At 40.3% G+C, this 27,757-nt stretch overlaps 1 protein-coding gene across 12 annotated transcripts in view; it reads right to left on the reverse strand.

Annotated features, from left to right (window-relative positions):
• Positions 1 to 27,757, reverse strand: part of CCDC170 (coiled-coil domain containing 170) — a 101,782-nt gene that overhangs the window by 44,112 nt on the left and 29,913 nt on the right. For 9 of the 12 annotated variants that reach the window (XM_057310966.1, XM_057310965.1, XM_057310967.1 and 6 more), the window contains 4 exons: positions 19,349 to 19,477; positions 17,720 to 17,976; positions 13,529 to 13,673; positions 7,147 to 7,332 (listed from right to left, as the gene is read on the reverse strand). In XM_057310966.1, the coding sequence (XP_057166949.1) occupies positions 7,147 to 7,332; positions 13,529 to 13,673; positions 17,720 to 17,955 (567 nt within the window). In that variant the 5' untranslated portion in view covers positions 17,956 to 17,976; positions 19,349 to 19,477. Of the gene's footprint in view, positions 1 to 7,146; positions 7,333 to 13,528; positions 13,674 to 17,719; positions 17,977 to 19,348; positions 26,029 to 27,757 lie in introns of those variants that run through there. The other 3 variants (XM_026505067.4, XM_048226175.2, XM_044386429.3) reach the window with 3 other exon arrangements.

Genomic DNA, 27,757 nt, shown 5'->3' on the forward strand with positions numbered 1-27,757 from the left:
TACACGAATTTTGTAAAATGAAAAACCAGTTGATTACTTTTACCTAGTGCAATTAAAACTAACAAACTCAGAAATTCTCCGCATACATTGCTGGTGGGAGTGTGAATAGGTGTAATTCTGATATAAACATCTAACAAAATAGAATATGCACAGGGGCGCCTGGGTGGCACAGCGGTTAAGCGTCTGCCTTCGGCTCAGGGCGTGGTCCCGGCGTTACGGGATCGAGCCCCACATCAGGCTCTTCTGCTGTGAGCCTGCTCCTTCCTCTCCCACTCCCCCTTGTGTTCCCTCTCTCGCTAGCTGTCTCTATCTCTGTCGAATAAATAAATAAAATCTTTAAAAAAAAAAAAAGAATATGCACATACCCTGTGGTCCTGCAATTCCAGTCCCAAGAATAGATCTGTAGGATAGATTACTAAATATGGAAACTGACATATGCGCAAAGTTATTCCATTACAACTAGAGGGTATTACGCTAAGCAAAATAAGTCAATCACAGAAAGGCAATTTTCATATGATCTCACTGATATGTGGAATTTAAGAAACAAAACAGAGGATCATAGGGGAAGAGAGGAAAAAATAAAGCAAGATGAAACGAGAGGGAGACAAACCATAAGAGACTCTTAATCATAGGAAACAAACTGAGGGTTGATGGAGGGGAGGGGGACGGAGGGATGGGGTAACTGGGGGATGGACATTAAGGAGGGCATGTGATGTAATGAGCGCTGAGTATTATATAAGATTGACATGGATGGAACTGGAGGGGATTATGCTAAGTGAAGTAAGTCAAGCAGAGAAAGACAATTATCATATGGTTTCACGCACATGTGGAACATAAGCAATATCACGGAGGACCATAGGGGAAGGGAAGGAAATCTGAAGGGGGAAAAAATCAGAGAGGGAGATGAACCATGGGAGACTATGGACCCTGGGAAACAAACTGAGGGTTTCAGAAGGAAGGAGGGTGGGGGGAGGGGGTAACAGAGTGGTGGGTATTGAGGAGGGCTCATGTTGTGCTCAGCACTGGGTGTTATATGTAACTAATGAATCATTGAACACTACATCAAAAACTAATGATGTACTATACGTGGCTAACTGAACATAATAATAAAAAAAAGACTGATGAATCACAGACCTGGACCTCTGAAACCAATGATACATTATATGTTAATTGAATTAAAATAAAATAATTTTTTTAAGTTATTCCATTACAATACAGCAAAAGATTAGGTACTACAAATGTTCACTGATATGTGAACAGTATGAGACAGCTATACCATAGAACATATGTACTTCCTAAAAAGAACTGAGGAAATTTTTTATGTACTGATAGGGAAGATTCTCCAAAATACAGTCAGTGAAAAAAGTAAGGTACCTAACCATGTGTCTAGTGCCATTTGTACCGACATAAAAAGAGCATCTCTCTAGAAATAAGCACAAGCAACTGCCAGTTCTGATCATCTCTAGAGAAGGGACCTGTAGCTGGGGGGCTAGAAATGGGAGGAAGATATGACAGAACAGAAACAACTAAGAAAACACCCAGGAAATTCTGGCCCATTTAAAGTGCTGAGTCAATAGTGATAGGAACACACATACACAACACACACATACCCCTTATGCTGTCCCGCTGACATCATCAACCTCGGAAAATAATAAGAATTCAATGTAAATTTGAAATTCTCATTATTGACAAACACAATACAAGTTGACAATGAATTTAGCAGCCCGTGAGGCCAGCGTGTTCCTGGGCTTCACTATATACTGCAAACTGGTCAGATTATGCCTGGAGGACCATGGACAGTTCCCAGCTGGAAATTTTAAGAGGGACATTGTCAAAATGGAATGGGTTCAGCATCACCTGCTAGCATTAAATCTGTAATAAAAATATTTATGTAATTGTGTTATTTAAAATGCTGTTTTAATTTATTTTGAATACATAGAATGAATCTAAAGGCAAAACACGGACAACTTAATTATAGAACAATATTACAAACCTTGACAATGTAAATACAATAATAAAATAAAACTGGGAAGTAGAAAAAGGGAAGTAAAAAAGTAAAAGGCATTAAATTCCTCCACATTGTTGCAAAAAGTCTACAAATACGATCTCCTGTTGGTGAATCAGGAATAGAAATGTATTCCTTTAAAGTCTCAATGGTAACTATCAGAAGCTAAAATAAGAATGCCCCAGTGAGACTAGAAGTGGAAGAAGAGAGGTTTTTAATTTTACTTCAGAGCCTTATGAACCGTTTAATTTTTTATAATATGAGCAGATATTATTTTAGTGTTTGTTTTCATTTTAATTCCTCGCCCAGAAGCTAGAATTCTCCCAACCTCACAGATGATAAGAAAGAAGTTTCAAAGTTTGAGAGATACAGGCTGTTTAGCCAAAATAAAAGACTTAGAAATCCATGATAAATGTCTTCAAATGCTAAAGTTAGCCATAAGAAAGAGATTTCAGTTTATTCTATAAAGTTTAATTAAGATAGAACCAGGATGAGGATTTAAATTACGGGGATTCTGATCCTGACTTGCTATAATGAAGAACTGTCAAACAATTAGAACTCTACAGAGAGGGGTGCCTGGGTGCTGCAGTCAGTTGAGTGGCTGACTCTTGATTTTGGCTCAGGTTGTGATCTCATGGCTGTGGGATCAGGCCCTGCATCTGATTCTCTCTCCCTCTCCCTCTGCCCCTCCCACCTGTTCTCTCTCTCACTCTCAAATAGATCTTTTTTTTAAAAAAAAGAACTATACAGAGAATATGGACCTCCTTGTTCAGCAGTGAGTTCCCTGTCTCTGGAAGAGTTCAACAGAAGGCTGGAAACTAGCTAGACAGTGACATTTTAAAGCTGATTCTGATTTCACATAGAGGGTTACATGATCTAGATTCTAAAAGGCCTTAAGGTCACTTCCAACATCCTTATTCTAGGACTGTAAAGAGAGCTTCCATTTTTTTAGTAATTTATCCTAATAAGACCTCACTTCCAGAAACTTATTTCCACTTGCCTATACCCTGAAAATAATTTTGTTTCTTTGGATCCCTGGGTAAAAGTAAATAACTAGGAAAAGGAAATAAAAACACTGAGCATCAATTATGTGATGGGCGTGTCCTGAGTATTTCATGTATATTATGTCATCCAATGCTAAGAATAATTGTAAGAGATGGATCCTTAAATTATTTTTCTATTTTACAGACAAAAAACTGAGGTTCCAAGAGGTAAGATCATATGCCTCAGATCACATAGCCACATGACTCTGGAGCCCAGATAAAAACCGGAGATCCTAGCCTCTTAACCACTCTACTCCCCGTTAACTGTCTCGTGCTATTCTCTCTTCCATTCGCTACGTCATGGTAACAAACCAAAAAAGCAGAAGGGACATCCTTCCAAACCAGACCTGCCTGACTCCAAAACCAATATTCTTCCTTAGCTTCGATTCTAGCTACCAGAATTAAAGGAAATGTGAACAGCATGAAGGAAAAGAAGCTGTTTGAAATCCCATAAGTAAGTTTAGTCTCTGAGCCGCTGATCTGAACTTGTACTGTCTATAGGAAATGCATGTGTGGCTTGTGTAGGGAAAGTGCCTACTCTTTTCAACACTGAGTTATTTCAAAACAACCGAAAGAAAAAGTGCCAGTCTTTGGTAGCTGTTAAAACATACTTCAATATTAACTACTCGAGATTTTCAAATAATACATTTTCCATATATATAATAAATCACCTGGACTTTTATTTGGGAAATTTTCATAAAGTAAAAGTCATAAAGTAAATAGAGTAATTAAGAAAATAAGACAAGTTGAGTTTTGTAAAAACAGCACCCCAGCCTGCAAATCCTACTACTTCTACAGTCCTTCTGGGCTTCACTAATAAAGTAAGTTTCCTACCTCAAAAACAGAGCTTTAGAAAGCATTATGAAGACTCTTCCTGAGGCCATTAATGTGTCAGTAAAACCACCTGACAGTATTTTTCAGTAGTAAATCTTTGGAGTCATAATCCTATGAAGGAGCACTTTATTAAAGACCTCAAGTTTTTTATTGCCCATATTTTTTTTTACAATTTTTATTATTTTGGCAGGAACTTCATCCCAAAACGAATGTGTTTCCAAGTCTGAACAACATTGCATCATTTACAAGTAAAGAGAAATATAAGAAATAAGTTCTGTTTTTTTTAATGTGCTCTTATAACACATTTTCATTTCCTCCTGTTCATCTTCAGAAATGCATTCTTATAGGCAAATATTAAATTCTTCCTAATTTTCAAGGGCTTGATAGTTTAATAATTACTATTTGTAATCGAATTCAAGTTATCCATTCACTGAGGAAATTTGCATAGCTACTCACCGTTGTTGCCCCACTGACAAGTAACTTGGCATCAGACTGATATGTAAGATATAGCTGTGCCTATACATGGAAAGGGATTACTGACGATAGCAAAATAATGTAATGACCAGGGTTCAAATCCCAGCCTTGCCACTTACGAGCTACGCGAACTTGAGCAAAGTATACTTAGCACAACGACTGTGTTAATGGTAAGTGATCGATGAACAGTGACTATTATAACAATGATTGCTGATAGTATTAATGTAAAAAATCTGAGAGCCTGAAACTTCACTCAGAAGGCTCACTGGTAGGTAAAATATTAAAAGCGTAATTTTGAAATAATTTTATGTACATTATAAGGCAAAGCAAATGAGTAGAAATTATGATTAAGATTCATGGGGCGCCTGGGTGGCACAGCAGTTAGGCGTCTGCCTTTGGCTCAGCGCGTGATCCCGGCGTTGTGGGATCGAGCCCCACGTCAGGCTCCTCCGCTATGAGCCTGCTTCTTCCTCTCCCACTCCCCCTGCTTGTGTTCCCTCTCTCGCCGGCTGTCTGTCTCTGTCAAATAAATAAATAAAAATCTTTAAAAAAAAAAAAAAGATTCAAACGATACTAATATAAAACACAAAGATACTAAGAAAACTCTTAATATCGCCTTAATTAAAAATACCCGTATTAGCTTATTACTAAAAATGTATGTCTAGCTCTGTCCACCAGAAGAAATGACAGCCCAATAGCAATGACCACACCTCCAACCTAAATCTTGGTTTGAAGCACCATTCTCCAGTCAAAGGAACCAACGCTCCCGACAGCACAGGTTGATTTTCGTTCTGTAGTCTGAAAATTCTAAGTGATCCTAAGATGCCATGTCTTCTGTCAGAAAAAGCAGGGACATGTTAAAAGACTAGAGCCAGGTGACAAGGTCACAGAGACCATCCTGAAGGGGCTGCTGCTGGGCCAACATAGTGAATTTGGAGCACCAAAAAAAAAAAAAAAAAAAAGTAATTGATTGCAACACAGTGAGTAAATAAAAATCCATGTGTCCATAGAACTGAAAAGAAAAGAAATAAGATGCTTTTCTGGGGGCGCCTGGGTGGCTCAGTCGTTAAGCATCTGCCTTCGGCCCAGGGCATAATCCCGGCGTTATGGGATCGAGCCCCATATCAGGCTCCTCTGCTGGAAGCCTGCTTCTTCCTCTCCCACTCCCCCTGCTTGTGTTCCCTCTCTCGCTGGCTGTCTCTCTCTCTGTCAAATAAATAAATAAAATCTTTTTTAAAAAATGCTTTTCTGTACAGAAGAATGAGAGCTAATAAGCAGAAGGAATAGTAAAATTAGATTACCTTTTTGCCACCCATGTTGTAAATTAATCCAGGCAAGAATCAATGATGATAACACCTCTCAGTAACGTCAGTGGGGAACAGGAATAACCTGCCAATTATGGGAAATAATCTGCCCAGAGATACCTTACTTAACTGCAGAAGAAAAAAGAAAAAAATATTCCTTTACGCTAAAGAGATGGGCAAACTTAGTGTCAGCAACAAGGAACAATCTAGCGTGACTTGCCTGTAATATGAAGTCGACAGCTTAACCTTTGAAATGCCCTTGCCAAAAACATTTAACCTGAATCCAATCCAGTCATTACCTAATTTTGAACTACATCTCCTTTACCACTTAATTGTCTCCTATGTATTTTGTTAACTGATTGCACTGGCTTACTTTCGCTTTTGAAAATTCACCATTATTATTAATCCCATAATTAGTTTCTTTGTTACAAAAATATAAAAATATAATTGAAAGATTATATAGCGCTAAAAAACATATAGTACTAATTGGCATGCTCAAACAGGGCTTTGGGTAATTTGAAAAGATCAAGCAATTCATTGTACAAATAAAGGTCTAGCATTGAGGCACTTCCCTTCGACAGTCTCTTCTAAGTAACACCCATCTCCTTCGACTCTGCAAGTATACTTCTAGGGTTTTGTCTTACTGATACATTCTCATGCATGAAAAATAATATAAGAGCATTCATAGCAGCCTTGCTTATAATAGTGTGTGGTATATTACCATTTTGTATCAAAAATAAATGAAAGAAAAAATATAAAGCAGAGCATGTTGCCATTTGTGTTAAAATTAAATTTAAAAAAGAAGAAGTATACACATCATAGAACATTTCTAGAAAGGTATATAAAAAATAATTGTTGGGGCGCCTGGGTGGCACAGCGGTTAAGCGTCTGCCTTCAGCTCAGGGCGTGATCCCGGCGTTATGGGATCGAGCCCCACATCAGGCTCTTCAGCTATGAGCCTGTTTCTTCCTCTCCCACTCCCCCTGCTTGTGTTCTCTCTCTCGCTGGCTGTCTCTAACTCTGTTGAAGAAATAAATAAAATCTTTAAAAAAAAATTGTTAACAGAGGTTGCATCTGTGGAGAACAACTGCGTGGCTGGTGGGACGGGTGGGAGGGGTGGGAAAGATTTTCACCGTATACCCTTATGTCTATTTGGAATCTTGTATCTGGTGGACGCATCACCTATTTGTTCAAGAAAACTTAATGTTTGAGTTTTAAAAATCCTTAGAGTCTAGCTAAAGCAGGACATAATTCTCTACAAACTCTACTTTCAAATGTGTTATATTTCTTTCTTTCTAATTAGGAAAAAACTATGTATCCAGCGGCCTGTCCGGGTCACGGAGTCCCATGCTGCCCCCAGCCCTCCTGCTGACAGCAGCCTTTTGAAACTGTGGTCGTAATGCCAGTGTGCTCACCCACATGTGGTTTTCAATTTCTGCTTCATACACATGATCACAGATGCGCTCGCACACTGCACATACTGTACCTGGTTCAGCCTGTCTTTTTCCTCGGTGCAGGAGGCAGCTTTTTTCTGCTCTCTGTTTACTTCTGACACCAGCCTCATGATGGTTTCTCTGCTGGCTTTTGCTTCCATCTCATGGACATTTATAGTCTCTTCAAGAGTAACAATCTGTCCTTTCACCAAGGCATTTTCCTCGCACAGCTCTCTAAGCTGAAGAGAAAGCAATGACAGCTATCCTATAAAAATTAACAATTTCGTAGGGCTTCCTCGACACAGCTCTGATCTACGTATCCCGCTGACTGCATGATCACACGGAATCAGTGAAAGCCCTTTCCCTCCATCCACTCAAAAGAACACATTTTCAAAAGCAGCCTCTCAACTCCGTTGTTATGCGCAGACCCAGTGATCAAATTAAAATTAATCAAAAGATAGCCCCAGGCAACACTGCTGAGAGTCTCGCCAAATGCTTCCCAACAGAGCAAGCATCAGCAAGCCCCTGGCTTCAATAATTGAGGAAAGGTGGTGCTCTACAGAGATTACAGCAGGAGAGGAAGCAAGGGACTTCTTTTCTGCCCACGTCCACGGGCGCCAACTGCATGTGAGGCCTTACCTGGCACAGGGGGGAAACACAGAGAAGCAAGTGGGACTCTCTTTTTAAGAAGAAAATCCTTCTAATTAATATAAGCGTAGAAAACTCCTGAATAACAGGCTCAAACAGTGGCTATCACTGGGATTAGCAGAGCTTTTCACTCTCTATGTTGTGCATTTAGGTTGTCAGCTGAAAGCATGCATAAGATTCGTAAGATTTACAAGGAGGGAAAATGAAGTCAGACGGGCTCGTTGGCCCGGGGAACCAACCCTGCAGACAGCTCAGCCTGGAAGGCCACAACGACGCCTACAGGAAGAGCTGAGATCCCACATTACAGAATTGGTATCTGTGTTATGATGCTCTGGGGAAGTGACACATCTTTCAGCCTCAGCACCTGGCCAAGATGGCGCCCTGCTCCCAACTCAGGGCTGTTCCCACTCTCCTGAACACTTTTCTGCATATGTGTGTGCTCAATTCCCAACATCTTTCAAAAGTCCCCACCTCAGAATGCAAGCTGGTACAGCCACTCTGGAAAACAGTGTGGAGGTTCCTCAGCAAGTTGAAAATAGAGCTACCCTATGACCCACCAATTGCACTACTGGGTATTTATCCCAAAGATACAAACATAATGATCCAAAGGGGCACCTGCACCCCAATGTTTATAGCAGCAATGTCCACAATAGCCAAACTATGGGAAGAGCCAGGAGGTCCACTGACAGATGAATCGATAAAGAAAATGTGGTGTATATATACAATGGAATACTACTCAGCCATCAAAAAGGAATGAAATCTTGCCATTTGCAATGACATGGATGGAACTAGAGGGTATTATACTAAGCGAAATAAGTCAGTCAGAGAAAGACAAATACCATATGATTTCACTTACATGTGGAATTTAAGAAACAAAACAGGATCATAGGGGAAGAGAGGGAAAAATAAAACAAGATGAAATCAAAGAGGGAGACAAACCGTAGGAGACTCTTAATCATAGGAAACAAACGGAGGGTTGCTAGAGGGGAGGTGGGTGGAGGGATGAGGTAACTGGGTGATGGACATTAAGGAGGGCATGTGATGTAATGAGCATTGGGTGTTATATAAGACTGATGAATCACAGGCCTGTACCTCTGAAACTAATAATACATTATATGTTAATCAATCGAACTTAAATTTAAAAAAATAATTTAAAAAGAAGCCCCCACCTCAGAGGGGGACTCCTCAGCCAGTCTGCCTAAACTAGCCTGTCACGCCTCTAACCTGCCTCACTCTCTATCCCCACGTCCCTGTTCGTTTTTCTTCACCTTTACTACATGGGACGATATTGGATATTTGTTTATTTCCTCGTTATCTTTACCTCACAATAACAAAACTTCAAGGAGAGCAGATTTAGTCTTATCTCCTTCACTGCGGCAGGCCCAACTCCCAGAACCCTGTCTAGCATTATAGCAGTCACTCACTAAATATCTGCGAAATGGATGTCAAATGAGTCCTTAGGAATGCCTCCTTGGTGTCTTGGGGGGGTGTGTGCACATGTGGTTAGGAGAGCTGTAAAAAGGAGGAAGTGGTTTTGAAATTGAAGGAGTGGTTTTGTTCCACTTCTCAGGAGAACACCTAGTGAGTTGTCATCAATGCAGCAGCCTTTCTGCTCTCAGCCAGTAATTTCTCTGTTCTCGGCCAGTGATTTTTTTTTTCTATTTGAGATGCGAAAGCCCTGGAATCTCAGTATCTGTTTTAAAATATTTGTTGTTCAGGTATGGTGCGGTGAACAGATCTGGAGAGAGCTGCTCCCAGTTCTTCAGAAGAGCGGGGGCACGCCGTGCCACACAAGGCCATGCAGGGAGACACCAGGTCTGTCAGGAAACACGGACAGCAAAGGAAAACAGAGGCAAGAGTCTTTGTTGTGGTTTCCACAGGAGGGAGTGAGCAAGGCGAGGTATGCAGGTTCGGGACTGGCTAGTTTGAGTCATCTGAGGCGTGTCAGGGCTGTCCCTAGCTGTCTGGTACCTAGCCCTGTGGTGATGAGGGAAGGCGGGCCGTGGCCCAGAGCCTGATACAGAAAATGGCTGGGATGTGGGAGCGGCTGGTTTGCCTGTGAAAGCCATGCTCCCAGGAGAGTCGTTTACAGGAATTGGCTAACCCTCTGAGTCAGTCTCTCCTGGGTCAGCAAGGCCTCAGATGTCAAAGCATTTGAAATACAGAAGATAATAAGGCATAATTAATACAGTATCAACTTCCAGATTAGCACCTGGAGCTAGTCTCTGATGGGGGGAAAGGGTGTCATGAAAGAAGAAGGTTCTTCATTCTCTTTTTTTTCCCCCATCACTTGGCTTTAAAAACAACCGCCCAAGCTACATTGCACTGGGGACTTTCACAACCAGGCTCCCAGTCACGGGTGTGCAACGGCGAGGAGGAGGAGACCGCATCCTCGAGGCTATCAGGCCTGAGCTATCAATACCGTCAGTGAAATGGAACACTTCCTGAAGGTAACTGAAATGATTTTGCAGCTTCCCGGAAGCACAGCTGGGAAGCTTACTAATCAAACTCTGAGATGGGGCCTTTAAGAATGGCTGCATGGATTAATGAAAGAAACTGAAGAAGACACAAATAAATGGAAAGATATTCTGTGCTCATGGACTGGGAGAGTTAATACTGTTAAAATATCCGTATTACTCAAAGCAATCTATAGATTCAATGCAATCCTGTCAAAATCGCAATGGCATCTTTCAGAGACATGGAACAACAATTATGTTTATATGGAACCACAAAAGAGCCTCAACAGACAAAACAATCTCGAGAAAGAAGAACAAAACTGGAGGCATCATGTTCCCTGATTCCAAACGATATTACAGAGCTATAGTCATCAAAACAGTATGGTATCAACATAAAAACAGACACATAGATCCACAGAATGGGCTAGAGAGCCCGGAAGTAAACCCACGCGTATGTGGTCAATTAATTTACAACCAAGGAGGCACAAATATACAATAGGGAAAGGACAGTCTCTTTAAGAAGTGATGTTGAGAAAACTGGACAGCGACATGAAAAAGAATAAAACTAGACTACAATCTTATAGCACACACAAAAATGAACTCAAAATGTATTAAAGACCTGAATATAAGACCTGAAACCATAAAATTCCTGGAAGAAAACACAGGCGGTGAGCTCCTTGACATCAGTCTTGGCAATATTTTTTTTGGATCTGACTCCAAAAGCAAAGGCAACAAAAGCAAAAATAAACAAGTGAGACTACACCAAACTGAAAAGCCTCTGCATGGCCAAGAAAACCATCAACAAGATGAAAAGGCAACCTACGGAATGGGAAGGAAATATTTGCAAATCATATACCTGACAAGGGGTTAATATCCAAAATATAGAGAGAACTCATATAGGAAATAAAATCCAATTTTAAAAAATGGGCAGGGGTGCTTGGGTGGCTCAGTGAGTTAAGCATCTGCCTTTGGCTCAGGTCATGATCCCAGGGTCCTGGGATCGAGCCCCGCATCAGGTTCCCTGTTCAGTGGAGAGTCTGCCTCTCCCTCTCCATCTACCTCTCCCCCCTGCTCGTGTGTGCGTGTACGCTCGCTCTTTCTTTCTCTCTCTCTCTCAAATAAATAATAAAATCTTTAAAAAAAAATGGGCAGAGGACCTGAATAGCCATTTTTCCAAAGATGACATACAGATGGTAAACAGACACATGAGAAGATGTTCAACATCATTCATCATCCAGGAAATACAAATCAAAACCACATGAGGTTTCAGTTTACATCCATCAGAATGGTTAATATCAAAAAGATAAAAAGCAACTATTGGAAAGGATGTGGCGAAAGAGGAACTCTTGTGCACTGTGGGTGGGAATATAAACTGGTGCAGCCACTGTGGAAAACAGTATGGAGGCTCCTCAAAAAATTTAAAATAGAATTACCATATGATCCAGCAATTCCACTTCTGAGTATTTATCCCAAGAAAATAAAAACACTATTTAGAAAAGATACATGCAGAGTGCCTGGGTGACTCAGCCATTAAGCATCCAACTCTTGATTTCAGCTCAGATCATGATCTCAGGGTCGTGAGATGGAGCCCTGCATGGGGGCGGGGGAGGGGTTCCTGCTCAGCAGGGAGTCTGCTTGTCCCTCTCCCTCTGCTCCTCCCCCCACTCATGCTCCCTCTCCCTCCCTCTCTCTCTCTCTCTCAAATGAATAAATATAATAAAAAAAGAAAAGATATATGCACCCATATGTTCATTGAAGGATTATTTATAATAACCAAGCTATGGAAACAACCTAAGTGTCCATCACTAAAGATATACATATATTATCTATAATTCATTATTATATTATTAGCTATAATATCTTTAATTATCTATAATTTATTATTATACTATATTATAAATTATCTATAATTTATATATAAATACTGCTATACTGTAGTGTGTGTGTGTGTGTGTGTGTATATATATATATAAAAATACTACTGCAATACTATATAAATACTGCTGCAATACTACTCAGCCATAAAAGAGACTGAAATGGGGCGCCTGGGTGGCTCAATTAGTTAAGCGTCCGACTCTTGATTTTGGCTCAGGTCATGATCTCTGTGTTGTGAGATCGAGCCCCACGTTGGCCTCCGTGCTGGGCATGGAACCTGCATAAGATTCTCTCTCCCTCTGCCCCTCCCGCCCTTACACTCTCTCTCTCTAAAAAAAAAAAAAGAGAGAATGAAACTTTGCCATTTGTGACAACATGGATGGACTTTGAGAGTATTATGCTAAGTGAAATAAGTCAAGAGAGAGACAAATACTCTATGCTTTCACTTATATGTGGAATCTAAAAAACAAATGAGCCAACAAAACAAAAGCTCATGAATATGGAGAACAGAGTGGTTGTTGCCAGTGGGGAGGGGCTTGGGGGGTATAGACTTCCAGCTGTGAAATGAATAAGTGATGGAGATGTGGTGTGCAGCATGGCGACTATAGTCAATAGTATCCTAGTACACATTTGAAAGTTGCCAGAAAAGCACATCTTGAAAGTTCTCCTCCCAAGAAGAAAGTAATAAATTTTTTGTAACTTTTCATGGTGACAGATGGTGACCAGACTTACTATGGTGATCATTTCACAGTGTATCAAGTGTCAAATCATTACGCTGTACCCCTGAAACTAATACAATGTTGCATGTCAATTACACCTCAATTTTAATAAAAAAGATTGGCTGCAAGGAGATCTGTCAGGAAGCAAGAATACGAAAGGTGTGAAGTGAGCAAAGATATGGTGAGAGCTCCAACACTGTCAGGTGCCCTAATGAACCACTATGTGCCAAGTGAATTATTCACTGGATATAACTAATTTCTATCTTACTGTCAACCTACCATTAAAGTAGAACCTTTATTATTTGATTTCAATGGAAAATTAAAAAGTACTTCAGAACCAATCTTAACCTTATACTCAGTAAGTATCCCAAAAATGACACAGCTGATTTTGGTTTGGGTAGCATGTGTGTGTGCTTCTGTCTGTAATTAAAACAAAAAAAACTCCCTAAAACACATTGTTAAGATGAATAATTAATTGTATTTGGTATCCCAAATATATTTTAGACAAAACAATTAATCTCTTCTGGAGAGTAATTAATCCCAAATAATGTTAGAAAGGATTTTGAAATTGAGCTCAGAGAGGTGATAACGTTTGTCCCGGATCACACAGTCAAGTAATGCTATACTTGGGCTACTGCCCCATTCTCCTGACACCCCCAGACTCAACCACAGCACTTCCGTTCACGGCATATGTTAGAATGACCGCTACGTTTATCGTCTTTTTCATGTGCATATACCTTTAGAATTAAATCTTCATCTGATGCCTTTTCATTCTTCTTCTCTGGATCTAAGCAGTCACCAAGTTGAGCTAGAAATTCCTCATGTTTCCTGCAATTCTTTGAGACTTGATTCTTATTCTCTTCATTTTCCTTTAGACACTTTCTATAGGGCAAATCACACATAAGTCAAGTTGTAACACCATAGAAGAGATCATTCATCAAACAAAGTTCAGAACTTAAGTTCTCTGATCCAATCATCACTTTCATCGCAACACAGTTTCCCAGACACAGAGCACATCATTGTCATCCTAGCCCTGAAAGGGAAGGAGAAAAGTCAAAGCCAGGCACCTACACTTAGCAGAAATGTACAGAAATCTTCATGGCGTCTTAGATCTAGTAACAGCAAAGGAGACAGACTCTCTGCCTCTTGTCCTCAACTGTTTACGATCTGCAAAGTGGTGGTAAATCTCTAGATCACAATGGATGTATATAGTCATGGGTCTCTGCTGGGTCCTCAGGAGGAAGAAGGACAGTGCTGCTGTATTTCTTCTAGCATATCATCCTTTGTTTTATTTTCAGACATTATGCAGTGATCTACAAGGGTTACTTAAGGCATACCCTGGTTCATGGTCAAGCATAACTATAATAAAAAATATATCAGGAGCAGGGGATGTTCCCCCTCTAGAAGAGAGAGATGTTCAATCACCAGCAAAGACCATTATTAGTTTTCATACACCCAGAGTATTTAAAGAGTATTGAAATGGGCCAGTCAAGGAAAATCTGTTGATTATGCTCTGCTATGAATATTTCATTTCAAATCTCAGATAGGTTTGCTGAAATAGCATGGTCTATTTCTAATGCTTTAACTGTTAGAGACTAAGAGATCATCAAAAAATAGACATACTTTAAAGGCAAATTAGAATCATTTCAGTAATTTGGTATCATTTTTTCAGTACCCTAGATAATAAACATGATTATTGCTTTCCCTTTTTACCATGTTGAGTGTTTACTGCAAATTCTTTCCCTCTATTCAAAGATTAACAAAGCATGTAATTGCATACACTCAAAAGCATATCATATTTCTATTTAGAAAAATGTATAACAATAAAAGACTGACATCAATATATCTCTAAGTTCTTATTTTCAGCATATAAAAGGTAAAATTTATTCAGTCTGTCTGACTCATGAAAAGCACGGTTAATGCTATGATGCAGATGGACTGATTTACGTGCATGATTCCACCCACTCACTCCAAGACCTCAAACTATTCCCACTCCTGTTTGCATTTCACTTGGACCCAACAAAGTTCTAGGAATCTACCCTAAGGACATAATCACATAAATGTGAAAATATGAATACACATGAATACACTTGGTTTATAATAATTTTTTTGAGTGGAACTAACCTGAGTGTCTACAGAAAATAACAAAAAGAACTAGTAAGTAAATTATGATATTTCAGGCAATGAGTACCATGGGCTATTAAAGATGATATAATGGGGGCGCCTGGGTAGCGCAGTCGTTAAGCGTCTGCCTTCAGCTCAGGGCGTGATCCTGGCATTCTGGGATCAAGCCCCACATCAGGCTTCTCCGCTGGGAGCCTGCTTCTTCCTCTCCCACTCCCCCTGCTTGTGTTCCCTCTCTCGCTGGCTGTCTCCGTCAAATAAATAAATAAATAAATAAATAAATCTTAAAAAAAAAAAAAAAGATGATATAATGAATGACTTTTAAAATATCTACAACACAGGGGCCCCTGAGTGGCTCAGCTGGTTAAGTGCCCAACTCTTGATTTTGGCGGCTCAGGTCATGATCAGCGCAGAGCCTGCTTGAGATTCTCTCTCTCCATATCCCTCTCCCCCAGCTCCAGATCCATAAATAAATTAAATAAATAAATAAAATCTTTAAAAATATATGTTTGTAATATATTAGTCAGTAAAAAAAAATAATAATTCATTACATGATGTCAACTACCTGAAAATCTGTTCACCAAAATTTGAAGTATAGCTTTTCAGGAATCATAAGGTCTTGAGTAATTTTAATATTTTTGGCAATTTTCTAGATTTTAAAAAAGTTTTTTTTAGTTAGTACATATCATTTGTATTACTCATTTATTTAGTAAATATTTACTGGATACTCACTATGCACCAAGCCCAATTAAAGGTACTAAAGATACAGTAGTGAACACAACAGATGAACATCCTTGCCCTTATGGAGCTTACATTCTAGTCGGGAAGATGGACAGTAATCAAAATCAATGTATGCTAAATGTACACTGTTATAAAAACAAAAAGCTGGAGAGAAAAAATTAAGCAGGAAAGGTAGGAAAAAATATTTGAGGGGGAGCAGAGTAAAATTTTAGATGTAGTCACTCGTGGAAGCCCTAACTGAGAAAGCGACTTCTGAGTGAAGACCTAAAGGGAGCAGAGGGGCAGCTATGCAATATCTGGGGGAAGAGCTTTCCAGGCCAAGGGATTAGCAAGTGCAAAAGTCCTGAGGCAGGAACACACCTGTTAAGTTTGAAGGACAGCAAAGAAGCCAGTGAGCTGCAACGGATAGAATAAGAGAGAATGGAAGCAAAACCAGGTCAGGATGAGCCTTCTAGGTCATAGAATATTCTTTGTCTTTACACTGAGAGAGAAGAGAAGTCACTGCAGGCCTCTGAGCAGAGGACCAATAAGATCTAATTCATGTTTTTACAGAATCAGTCTGGCTGCGAGGCGCACAGGCAGCAGTAGGAAAATCACTTCGGAGGCTACTGCAAAAATCCCAGAGAGAAATGGTAACCCCTTGAATCAGATTAGTGGAACTGAGGGTAGCAATGGGAAGTGGTCAAAGAGTAGATTGATTCTGAAGGTAAAGATGAGAGGACTTGTTGAAGGATCAGACGCAGAGTGTGAAAGAACAAGGGGACCAAGGATGATGACCAAGACTGTTGACCTGATGGACTAGCGGAATGGAATTATCACTAGAGATGAGGAAAGGAATAGGAGGGTTCTGTGGGAACAGCAGGAGCTCTGTTTTGGTCATGTTAAGTGTGAGATGCCCATTGGACATCCATGTGACAATGCCTAGTAGGTAGTAAAAATAAGTGGGTCTTTTTTGAAGTCTGAGAAGAGAACCAGGCTAGACACAGAAATGTGGGCATCACTAGCACGTAGATCATATTTAAAGTCATGAGATCACCGAGAGACTGAATTTAGATAGAAACGAGAAGAGATTCAAGGACCAAGCGCCAGGGCACTCCAGTCTTTGGAAGTCAATGAGATGAGACGGGCAAAACAAAAGAGATTATGGCAAGGCAGCTAGAAAGGAAAGATACAAAGCAGGCATGTGTAGTGTCCTGGCAGCCAGAAGAAGGTGGTTCAGGGAATGAGACCAACTGTGCCTGATATACTGGTAGGTCAAGTGAGATAAAGACTGACCATTTCATCTGCAATGTGTGGTCACTGGTCACCACAGTGAGTGGTTTCAGTGGAGGAGACCCAACAGAGAATAGAGGAGAAGAACTGGAGACAGTGAGTCTATACAAACATTTTAAGGAGTTTTGCTGTAAGTGGGGGGAGAAAAAGAGGACAAGAGTTGGAGGTGTCGGGTTTTTTTTTTTTTAAGATGGAATAAGTAAAGTAAATATCAAGTATCTTATTATTAAAGTTATTTAAGTTATTACACGTAGAATTTTTAAAGTATACTTTTGGAACAACTAGTTCCCAGTTTTGTCTCAATAATTACGTTTTGCCAGAACTAAGTGTGGAAAACCCAGATTTCGCGAATTTTCTGCATAAACGGGCAATAAAACCTAATAAGGAGTGTTCGGGGTGGTCTGAAGTGGTCTGGGCTTCCAGCGTATTTTTACAGCTAGCTTTTGAAGAAACACCTCCCTCTGTGTGCCACTCCACCCCCTCTGGTTAAGCCTCTACTTACAGAAAATCTTCCAAATTCTGTATATGAGCCTCCGCAGCCCTAATCAATCTGACGTAAGCATGCTTAGGACAATGCCTTGCTTGTTAAGATTCCTGGTAACATTTGCAAATGAGTTTGAGAAAAATTTTCAAGACTCCAAAGATATTTGAGGTTCAGTATTTTTTTCTTTCAAATTGAGTTTCAGGGCCAAATAAGGGAACAACATGCCAATACCTTCAAGGGCATATCCTGCTATCAAGAACTAGGATTTTAACACGAATGACTACGGAATATATTGAAACATCCTTACTGTACGTTCTCATCTAGTTCTGCAACTTTCTTCTTTAACTCCTGGTTCTCCTTGGTTGCGGTGTGAGCTGTGATTTCGGCTCTAATTTTAGAAGCGGTAAGTGCTGCGGATTCTTCTTCCAGCTCCTGAACTCTGTCTCTCAGGGAGGTGAGGAGAGATGATTTTCTAGCATTATTTTCTTTGTAATTCTCCATTTCAGCTTTCAACTCTTGACAGAAGGCCTCTTTCGAAAGCATCTTGGATCGGAGGTCTCGAAGCTAACGTGGAAAAGCCGTAAAAAGGAGGAAAAAGAGTTCAGTGGCGTAAGTGTGGAGTACTTGTAAGAAACCCAAAACCATAATTTCAAATCTCACTCTTTTGTTCACGACTTAATCCAACTTTCCTTTCTTTCTTTCGTATTTGTATCTACATCACCAGATGGGAACTTATGCCTAAACGATGGACTTCATATCCTATCTCTTTCGAAACTGAGCAATTGAGCAATGTCTCAGGGTGATTTAGTGTCACTCAAGAGACATTTGTGGTGTATTTTGCAAAAAGCCATAAAATATTTTTCAGTGGTAACTCATTTTCTAAATCTGCATTGCTATTATTGCTGCTGACAATGACACAAGAAACTTACAAGCTAAGATATTTGTAATTTCATGGCCACAACTTATTCCTAAGTAGATACAGACTATTTGATATGTCACTGTATTTCTCCCACTTGCCTTCTGGATCCTTATTGTGGGCAATAAAAATACATTAATAATAAAATAATAATAATAATATTCAAATTTCTGGGGAAAATGCGGAAGAAAAGGAAAATCCTTATAGGATTTATACAAAAGAAACATTTTAATTTTTATGAATTCTGCGGCATCAAGAAACTGAACAACACATGTGCCCTATTAAGATGTCAGGTCCACCCTATAAGAAAACTTTATGAATGCATGTACTCCTTTGGAACTATGAGTACACATGCATACTATTTTTCACACACACACACACACACACACACACACACACACACACACATACACATGGTATTAAATCGTTTCTCAGTGGATTCCTGGCAGCCCAGCAAAAAGGCTAGTTATCTCACAGGCAAGCCTAGGACCCCTCAGGGCCACCAGGCTGTGAGCAGAATGGATCTAGAGAGACTCTCTCAGAAACTCTACAATAAACCTGACCCAGCCCAGAGGGAAGATGGATCCCAATCATCGTCCTAGAATTTCCCCCAGCCAATCAGAATGAGCAGTAGGGAGGGATCCAGCATTCCATTCTAAGACCTCCAGATTGCAAGCTAGCCACGTTAAAGGTACTTATTCAGGAAGAGGCTAAAAAGGCCCCAACGCCAAGGCAGCTTCAACCCAAGTCATCAGGTGCCCCCAGGTCTCTCGGCTGTGAAGCTCCTCTGACATCTAGGAACCAGCCAGTGTCACCTCCCTTTGCATCACAGCAAATGCATAACCTTTCAGGAATTCTCTGCAACAGGGGGGTAGGCGCACAGGAGGAATAAGTATCACCCTTGCCAAAAGGTGCAAAGCTGTGTCCTCCCGTCCTAGTTCTCATCACCTCTACACTCTGCTTCACTCTCTAAGTAGCTAAAACAGCCCATTTTTCAGTCACGAAAATGCGTCGTCTTACCTCAGACTGAGAGCACTCAAATTTGACCAAAGTTGCCGCCAGTTCACTTCGAGCGTTTTCGGCCACATTCCGATAGTGGTTTAATTGCTCCCGAGTGACCGGGACTTCCAAGGGACGGTCATAAATTTCCTGACAGCAGTCCCCCAAAAGACAAAATATAAAGAAGAGTTTTAAACAATCTTTTCTGTGCAGCTGTACAAAGCAAGATGAAACACAGAGCATTCTTTGTAGTCCCGGTGTCTTGAAAATGCTGCCCAGAATGCGTCTCATCCAGACCATTTCACTCTAGAAATTCAGAAGGAGGCGGGAGCCAGCCCAGGAACAAATGATGTGCTCTCCCAAGAAGCCATTTAAGAACTGGCCTTTGCCAGTTCAGAGAGCTTCCTTCCACCCAACTCAAATGCTACCTGACCTCTGACCAGAACTGATAGAGTCCCCACAGAACTGTCAGAAGAGACGTAGTGTGACAAGGTCCACAGCCAAGAGGCAGTTTTCATTGTCCTTCTGTTTCCAGACTACAAAAATTACCTACTTACCTCAACTTTTGAATAAAGCGTCACTTGTTTACTAAAGAGATCGTGCGAGTTGAAGGCAAAAGGCTGTCTCCTTCCTAATCATTCACTATAGCATTTATTCTCAATCTCATAGCCCATCTTGGGGTCATGAAGGTGACACACAGATGAATGCAGGACACCGGCAACAGTGGGGCGGTGCCTGAGGGTCCTCGCCCCATCCACCCACCCGCAACTGCTCTCAGCTCCACGGACGGCGGCCAACGCAGAAATGTAGATCCCAGCGAGGCCAAATTTTTCCAATTTTTCAAGACAAGCCGTATATCTGAACCTTTTAAAGTGAAAATTCCCAGTGTTTGCAACTTGGCAACTAATTTCAACGTTTAAAGAAGAAACACCATATGATCCAAATAAACACATCTGCAGAGCAAATTGGATGGGTTTGGCCTGTGGGTCACAGTCTGCAACCTCTGGTTCTGTTCCTTATGCCATGAGGCCTGCCTCTTTCAAGAATTATTCCTGAGCTTGGACAGATAGCTATGCCTACCTCTGTGAAGTTTCCAAGGCCTGTGGTCTTTGTGAAAGACACACAGGAAAGCCATTCATTTTTGAAGGAATATGAAAGAGGTCACATAAAGGAGGGTTTCCTGGAATTATCTACGAGGCCTCAGGGGACACACTAGGAAAACTGGTTTACGGCTGCCCAGCTACTGAACTGCCAAAGACTACTGTTTGGAAATACTCATGAATGCAAAAGTCATCTCAAAGCCCTTAACTTTATAACAAGCGTTGTCATGACTAGTGCGTTTCGATGCACAAAACGCCAAACAAAACCTTCATGCGCCTAGTAACAGCCCGTGTTTGCCAATCACAACACATCCAAGAAGATGGTAGGTATGTGCTCCTGGGGAGAAAGCATAAGACGTTTAACTACATCTAATGAGAGAACCACATCCTGTTCAGCCTCACTTTATATTCAGAAGTGACTTCCCCACCCTAACCACAGCAAGATTTCCTAAAATAGGCCACGTAAGGACTTTGGTCACTTATGAGAGGTAGGAAGTAGAGTGTGTATGGAATATCATTTTGTTTGATGTTTTTAAAGATTTCATGTGTTTATTTATTTAAGAGAGAGAGAGAGCAAGCAGGGGGAGCGGCAGAAGGAGAGGGAGAGAGAGAATCTCAAGTAGACTCCACACTGAGCGCGGAGCCTGACTCGGGGTTCAATCTCACGACCCTGAGATCGTGACCTCAGCTGCAATCAAGAGTCAGACACATAACCGACTGAACCCCAGGCGCCCCTGTATGGCACATCATTTTATAAAATTCATTAGGAAAATGAGTTCTTCAATAGCTATGATTATTTCTTTCAATGGCTAGCATCATTTTCAGGAAATGATGTAACCATTCTATAATGTTATAGCTCCTTCTTATGAAAAAGTAGTGTCCTTTGGACATAATAATAAAAGCCACACAGGACAGTTCAGATATGGCCCTTCATTTTAGGAGGTTACAATCGAAAGCAGCACACTACCAAAAATCATTTACATCTTCAGATGTGCATGGGTGAAAGAAACAACACACTAAGATCTCATTACTACGGACACCAGGACAGGGCCCACATTAGACAGACTCCCGATTCTGAGTTTAGAAGACAGTTGTTGGGTCTAAATCACCCTTCAAAATCCAGCAGACTGGAGATTATTCATCAACAAATATTTATTGGAAACTTACTTAAGGTCAGGCACTGAGCTTACACCCTACTAAGAAAAAGAGCGTTTATCAGACAACCACACTAATGATTACATAGTTACAAACTGAAATGCATGCAAAAAAGAAAAAAAGGAGAAAACAAAGGAAAGTGACTTAGGATCAGAGACTTGAGGAGGAAAGATTTTCCTAAGGAACTGATGACTGAGTAGGTATTAAATAGGCAAGAGGTAATGAAGCAGGCTCAACATACATCATTCAAATAGCCAAAAGTCTGAGCAAGGGTCCTGTGGCAGGAACATGCTGTGTGGTCAAAGATCTGAGCAAAGGCAGTGAGGCTGAGAAACGAGCAATTGAAAAAGTGGCTTGAAAGGCAGCTCTGAGCTCATTCATATATGGTAGTGACAGTTAGGGCTTCTTTTTCAGAATATTCCTGACTATTCTCACTTGTGCGTTCCGCCATATGAAATTTAGAATCCGCTTATCAACTTCCCAAAAATCCTGTTCGTATTTTTATTGGGATTGTGTTAAGTTTACAAATAAACTGAGAACTGACATCTTTTAAATACCAAGTCTTCCCACAAAGATCCCTTTTTTTCCCAGTTGTTCGGGATTCTTCTGTGTCTCTTAGTAGCTGTGATGATTAATTTTATGTGTCAGGTTGACTGGGCCACAGAGTGTCCAGATATTTGGTTGAACACTATTCTGGGTGTGTCTGAGTGTGTTCCTGGTGAGATCAGCATTTGAAATGGGAGACTGAGTAAAGCAGATTGCCCTGCCGGGTGTGGGTGGGTCTCATCCAATCCCCTGAAGGCTTGAATAGAACAACAGGCTGAGTATCCAAGGAAGAATTTGCTCTCTCTCTGCCAGGCGTGTCTTGGAGCCGGGACGTCAGTCTTCCCCTGCCTTTGGACTCAGACTCCGACAGCAACTCACACCATTAGCTCTCCCGGGTCTCCGGCTTGCTGGTTGCAGACCTTGGGATTCTCAGCCTCCATTCTGCACAAACCAATTCCTTACCATAAATTTCTTTCTATAGACATATAGGAAGAGAAAATAATTATATAGAGAGAGAACCCTTAGCACTAGACCGTCTACGCCGAGAGGGCTCCAGAGTGTGCACAGAAATCCATTCCTTCAAGACGCTCCGAGGTAGCCTGACTGGGAAGAAATGAATGACAGCAGCAGGAGAAGGTTATAGGGACAAGGAAAGACAATCCAAAAGCTGAAAGAATACATGAACGTATTTCTTTATGACTAAGCTCTTCCGTCTTAGCCCTTCAGCCACCCACCAGATCTCTCTGAAGTGTTCGGACTATGTCCTAGATAACTCTGGCTTGGTTTGGAATTCCTCTTTCACCTGAGTTAAGAGCTGTGTTGTTGCTACGGCTCTTTATTTTCGGGTTTGTCATGGACTACTACTTCACCGTGCTCAGAGCACACTGTCTGCATTCCGGGCTGATGCTCACAGGTGCAGTCCAGTGCTGGACCAGTGTCCACTCGGCACTGGATCTATTCAGACTGGGCAGTCCCTTTGCTCTACGAGCCATTATCTATTTTCCCCATCATCCTTGTCTCCGGTTATTTCTACTTCAGGGAATTTATTGAGGTTTTCGTGAACGCTCAGTTTTATGAATGTCTTACAGGTACCTGAAAAGAAGGTGAATTCTCTGTCTTCGGGGCTTGGAGTCCAACATCTATCAGTTAGTTCTCCCTTACTCTTTATTTTAATTGGACACTTCTAGCCAAGCCTCATTTCTGTCCTTTACTCTGTCATGAGCTGAGAGGTGAGTTTAACCAACCATCACTGCTGTAAATCTCTATCCCTCTGTGCCGCTTGTTTTCTTGGTTTAGGGGCTGGTGCTGTTTGACTTGGTGCAAAGGTTCAGAATTTTATCTTCACGGGGAGTTGTACCGGGTAGCGTCCTAAGGTGCTCGCTTACTGCCTTCTGCTTTGAATCCAGTCTTTTCTCATATTGAGACCGTAATCCCTGATTTCGTTTTGTTTGCATCTGACTACATATACCTCTGTTTCGTATTTTTATCTTCAACCTTCCTGGATCCCTTTGTTTTTGATGTCTCTTATGTAATACAGCTGGGTTTGTTTGGCATTGCGATCAATCCTAAAAATTTTTTTCCCAATCTTGATGTCTCAGCGACATTCACACCTATTCGCGTGATGGATGAACTTGGCCTTAGCTCTGCTGCATTATCTTATGTGATGCTTCCTGTTTTGATCGCTCTTCCAAAATCTTTCACCACACATCTGTTTACTTTGCTTTGTTTGGTCGGATCATTGGGAAGGTTTGTATTTTTTGTTCTAGCCGTGAGTTTAAAACGGTAACTGTAAATAATACCTTTTAGACAACATCCGCTGATTCACTACAATAGCCTACCTTCCCTTCCTTGCTCCTCTCGTCCCCTCCCTTACAACTTCGGCTTTATATTCTCATTCCAAACACTTGCCAGTGCAGCAGCAAAGTTATTAGATGGAAGAAACCAAAATGCTTTTGCTACCTCTCCCCTTTCTTCCTCTCTTACGCTGGCTAGTCTTCTTTTCAGGGGATTCTAATAATAATAACACGCTTAATCTCTTCTCTGTGTATTCCATTTCATTCACTTCTTCCCTGTTCCTTTTTAATTCTTTATTTCCATTCCATCTCTCTTATTCTTCCTGCTTCTTCTCTATGCTCGCCTGCCTCCCTGTGCCCCTTTGGGTCTTGCTATTATTTCTGTGATGTCTTTTCTCTCCTGAGCCCCACCAGGTCACACTCCATCTCCTCTCCTCGCCTTGCTGTATCTTTCTTGAAGTCCTGTGTCACTGCTTTCTGAAAATGCTTCGGGCATGGGTTGGCTTTATTCAATTGTTTTATTCATGATGAATATTTGGTCACAAGTTTTCCTGTGTTGTTTCCTTTTTGAATCCTTATTAGAAGGTGACTGCTCGCTGGGCCAGCTGTGGAAGAGGTTAGTGGGCACACAGAGATGGGAAGGTAAAGTCGCTCATGTTCCAGCCAAGCACGAGTCTCCCTAAGACACGGGATTTGTGTACACCTTCATCGGACCCATCTTGCGTTCCAGCCCATGGAGAGGGCTTATCACAATGCAGACCTTCCACCAGCCCCCTGCTCCACAGATGCCTACAAATCTGGCTCGCGGTGTGATTTTTTACTTGGCTCTCCCTCTCCTAACTTTTTGGAAGACAGGTAGGTCCAGAGAAGCTCCCGTTGCCCGTCCACACACCTGCATCCTCTCTTGTAAAAGAGAGATTTTGGCTCGACTCCTCTGAGTTTGGCACTCATCTCTGTGATATAAGCTTCCCCAGCCGTTCCTACCCTCTGCAGCCGCCGTGCCTCCCACATGCACCTCCCCTCTACCTCGGCTGCTTGGGAAGGGCTCACCACCGACTTTGTGTCGCAAGACTTCAGCCATCTCCTGGATGGGCCAACAATGGAACTTGTTTCTCATGTTCTTCGTTGCTTGTGGCTAATTTCCAGAAATAGAAGAAAGAAATGCTATCTGTATGTCACCACTTTTAAACTAGAAGTACCTAAATAGATTTTTTTAACTAAATGGCCCTTTGGTGGCTTAGAGGCATTAGAAAAACTGCCCTTTTAAAAATTTTCATTTTGGAAAAAAAAAAATCTAATTAAAACAATATGGTACCCAGCAGGAAATCAACAGAAAGACCAACAGAAACCCCAGGAACAGTCTTTAGTCTCTAGAGCTCAGAAGAATTTAGTGTATGAAGAAAGAGATTATGCTATAAATATTGGAGGGAGAATATTGGTCAATAAATAGTGAAGCTAATTACTAAAGGAAAAAAAAAAGAAAGTTTAGAGCTGTATTACACATTATAAGCCAAAGTACATTTAAGATAGACTTGAAGCACGGAATATTAAAAATGCAATCATAAAAAGTACTATCAATTTATATGTATCTTATCTTGAAAAGGATTTTCTAAGCATAGAAGCAATGAAAGAACATCAAGAAAAAACTCACCTATGACAACAACATTTTAAAACTTCTATATGTTAAAAATATATAAGCAGAATTTAAAGTGAAGAGCAAACTGTAAAAATATTCGCAAAAGTAATATAACAAGTCAAAACTGTAATATGCAAAGAACCTACTCAAGACAATAAGAAAACAAACACCTTAGAGAAAAATTACATAAAAGAACTAACTATTATCAGAAGAACTATAAATGGCTAATAAATGAGAAGTAGCCTTCTTCACTGGTCATCAATTAAATATAAATTATACTATCAGTGAGATATTATTTCTGATCTTTAAAACTGACATTTTAAATATAGTTAATACTCAAGTGTATTAAGAGATAGTTCTAAAGAGAGAGAGAGAGAGAGAGAGAGAGATTTCTGTGAGAAAGACATGCTGACACACTACTCATAGAAAGATAAGTTGGTACAAAATTTCCAGAAAAAAATTTCACAGTATGTATCAATGAAATTTAAATTAATGCATTTGCCCCAATGAATTTCCTTCTTATAATCTTATCTAAAGAAATGGAAATACACCCAAAGACTAAATACAAAGATATTCAGAAAAGCAATCATTAGCAAAATTTTCCAAAAATATTCAATAGCAAGATTGCAGACACAATTAGAGATCAACAACAGAAGAATATTAACTTGAAGAAAAAAAGAAAAGAAAATGTTACATTTACACAATAAAGTTATATTCAGTTATTAAAAATCATGTTGTTGGAGAATCTTTAAAGATAGGGGAAAATGCAATATAATTTTAGTGAAAAAAGACAAAATATAAAATTGCACAGTTTTGTCCCAGTCATGTACAAAAATTTATAGATATAGATCACTAAATGACAGACCGAAAGAAATTGTTTTATATGTATCAAAGGATTAAAACATAGAATATATTTTTTTAAGATTTTATGTATTTATTTGACAGAGAGAGAGACGGCCAGTGAGAGAGGGAACACAAGCAGGGGAAGTGGGAGAGGAAGAAGCAGGCTCATAGCGGAGAAGCCTGATGTGGGGCTCGATCCCAGAATGCCGGGATCACGCCCTGAGCTGAAGGCAGATGTTTAACGACCGAGCCACCCAGGCGCCCCCATAGAATATTTTTTTTAAAGATTTCTTTATTTATTATTGGGGGCAGAGGGAGAGAGAGAATCTCAAGCAGACTCCCCACTGAGCACACAGCTAAAACCTAGAATATTTTGAATACCTAGAAATTAATAAGAAAATCACAACCCAATAAAATGAGTATACATATAAATAGAGAATTTGCATTAAGAGAAAAACAAATGGCCAAAAAATACATAAAAAGATCTTCCAACCTCCCTAATAATCAGGTGAATAAGAATTAAAACAAAGACACACCATTTTTGGTACATCAGTTTGGAAAAAATAGGTTTGATAATAACAAGTGTTAGCAAAATATAAAGAAAAGGTTATCTTCATATGTAGCTGCCAGGAATATGAGATAGTTAAACCCTTTGGATGCTCTCCTGATTTGGCTGTATTAAAATCAATGTACTAAGGCATCTGGGTGGCTCAGTCGGTTAAGTGTCCGACTCTTGATTTCAGTTTAAATCCTGATCTCAGGGTCATGGGATCGAGCCCCGTGTTGGGCTCCACACTGAGCAGGGAGCCTGCTTGGGATTCTCTCTCTCCTTCTCTTTCTGCCCCTCCCACCCCTCATGCACGTGTGCATGCGTGCACTGTCTCTCTTAAAATAAATAAATAAATAAATAAATAAATAAATAAATAAATAAATAAAGGAAACAGGAGTTTAAAATAAAATAAAATCTATGTATTATATCTACTAAATGAAAATACCATCTGACTGAGAAGCTCTACTCTCCAATTATCTCCCCATGAAAAATACTCATACATGTGCGTAAAAATATGTATAAGGATATTCATTATACCATTATTTATATAGCAAAAGAGCGAAGGGGGGAGGGCTAAAACCATATCAATTCCCATTGACAGGGCAATCACTAAAACTAGGCATTTCCACACTGTGAAATACTATGCAACACATAGTGTGAGCTAGATCTCTATGTTTGAACATAATAATATCTCCAAGATATGTCATTAAACAAAAATGAGAAAGGGTAGATCCATGGTTTGATACTCTTTGTCATAAAACATAAGAAGAGGTTAATATACTATTTATTTTCTATAAATAAATGTAG

The sequence above is a fragment of the Ursus arctos genome, unplaced genomic scaffold (assembly GCF_023065955.2).
Source record: "Ursus arctos isolate Adak ecotype North America unplaced genomic scaffold, UrsArc2.0 scaffold_13, whole genome shotgun sequence".
In the NCBI taxonomy this organism is placed as follows: domain Eukaryota; kingdom Metazoa; phylum Chordata; class Mammalia; order Carnivora; family Ursidae; genus Ursus; species Ursus arctos.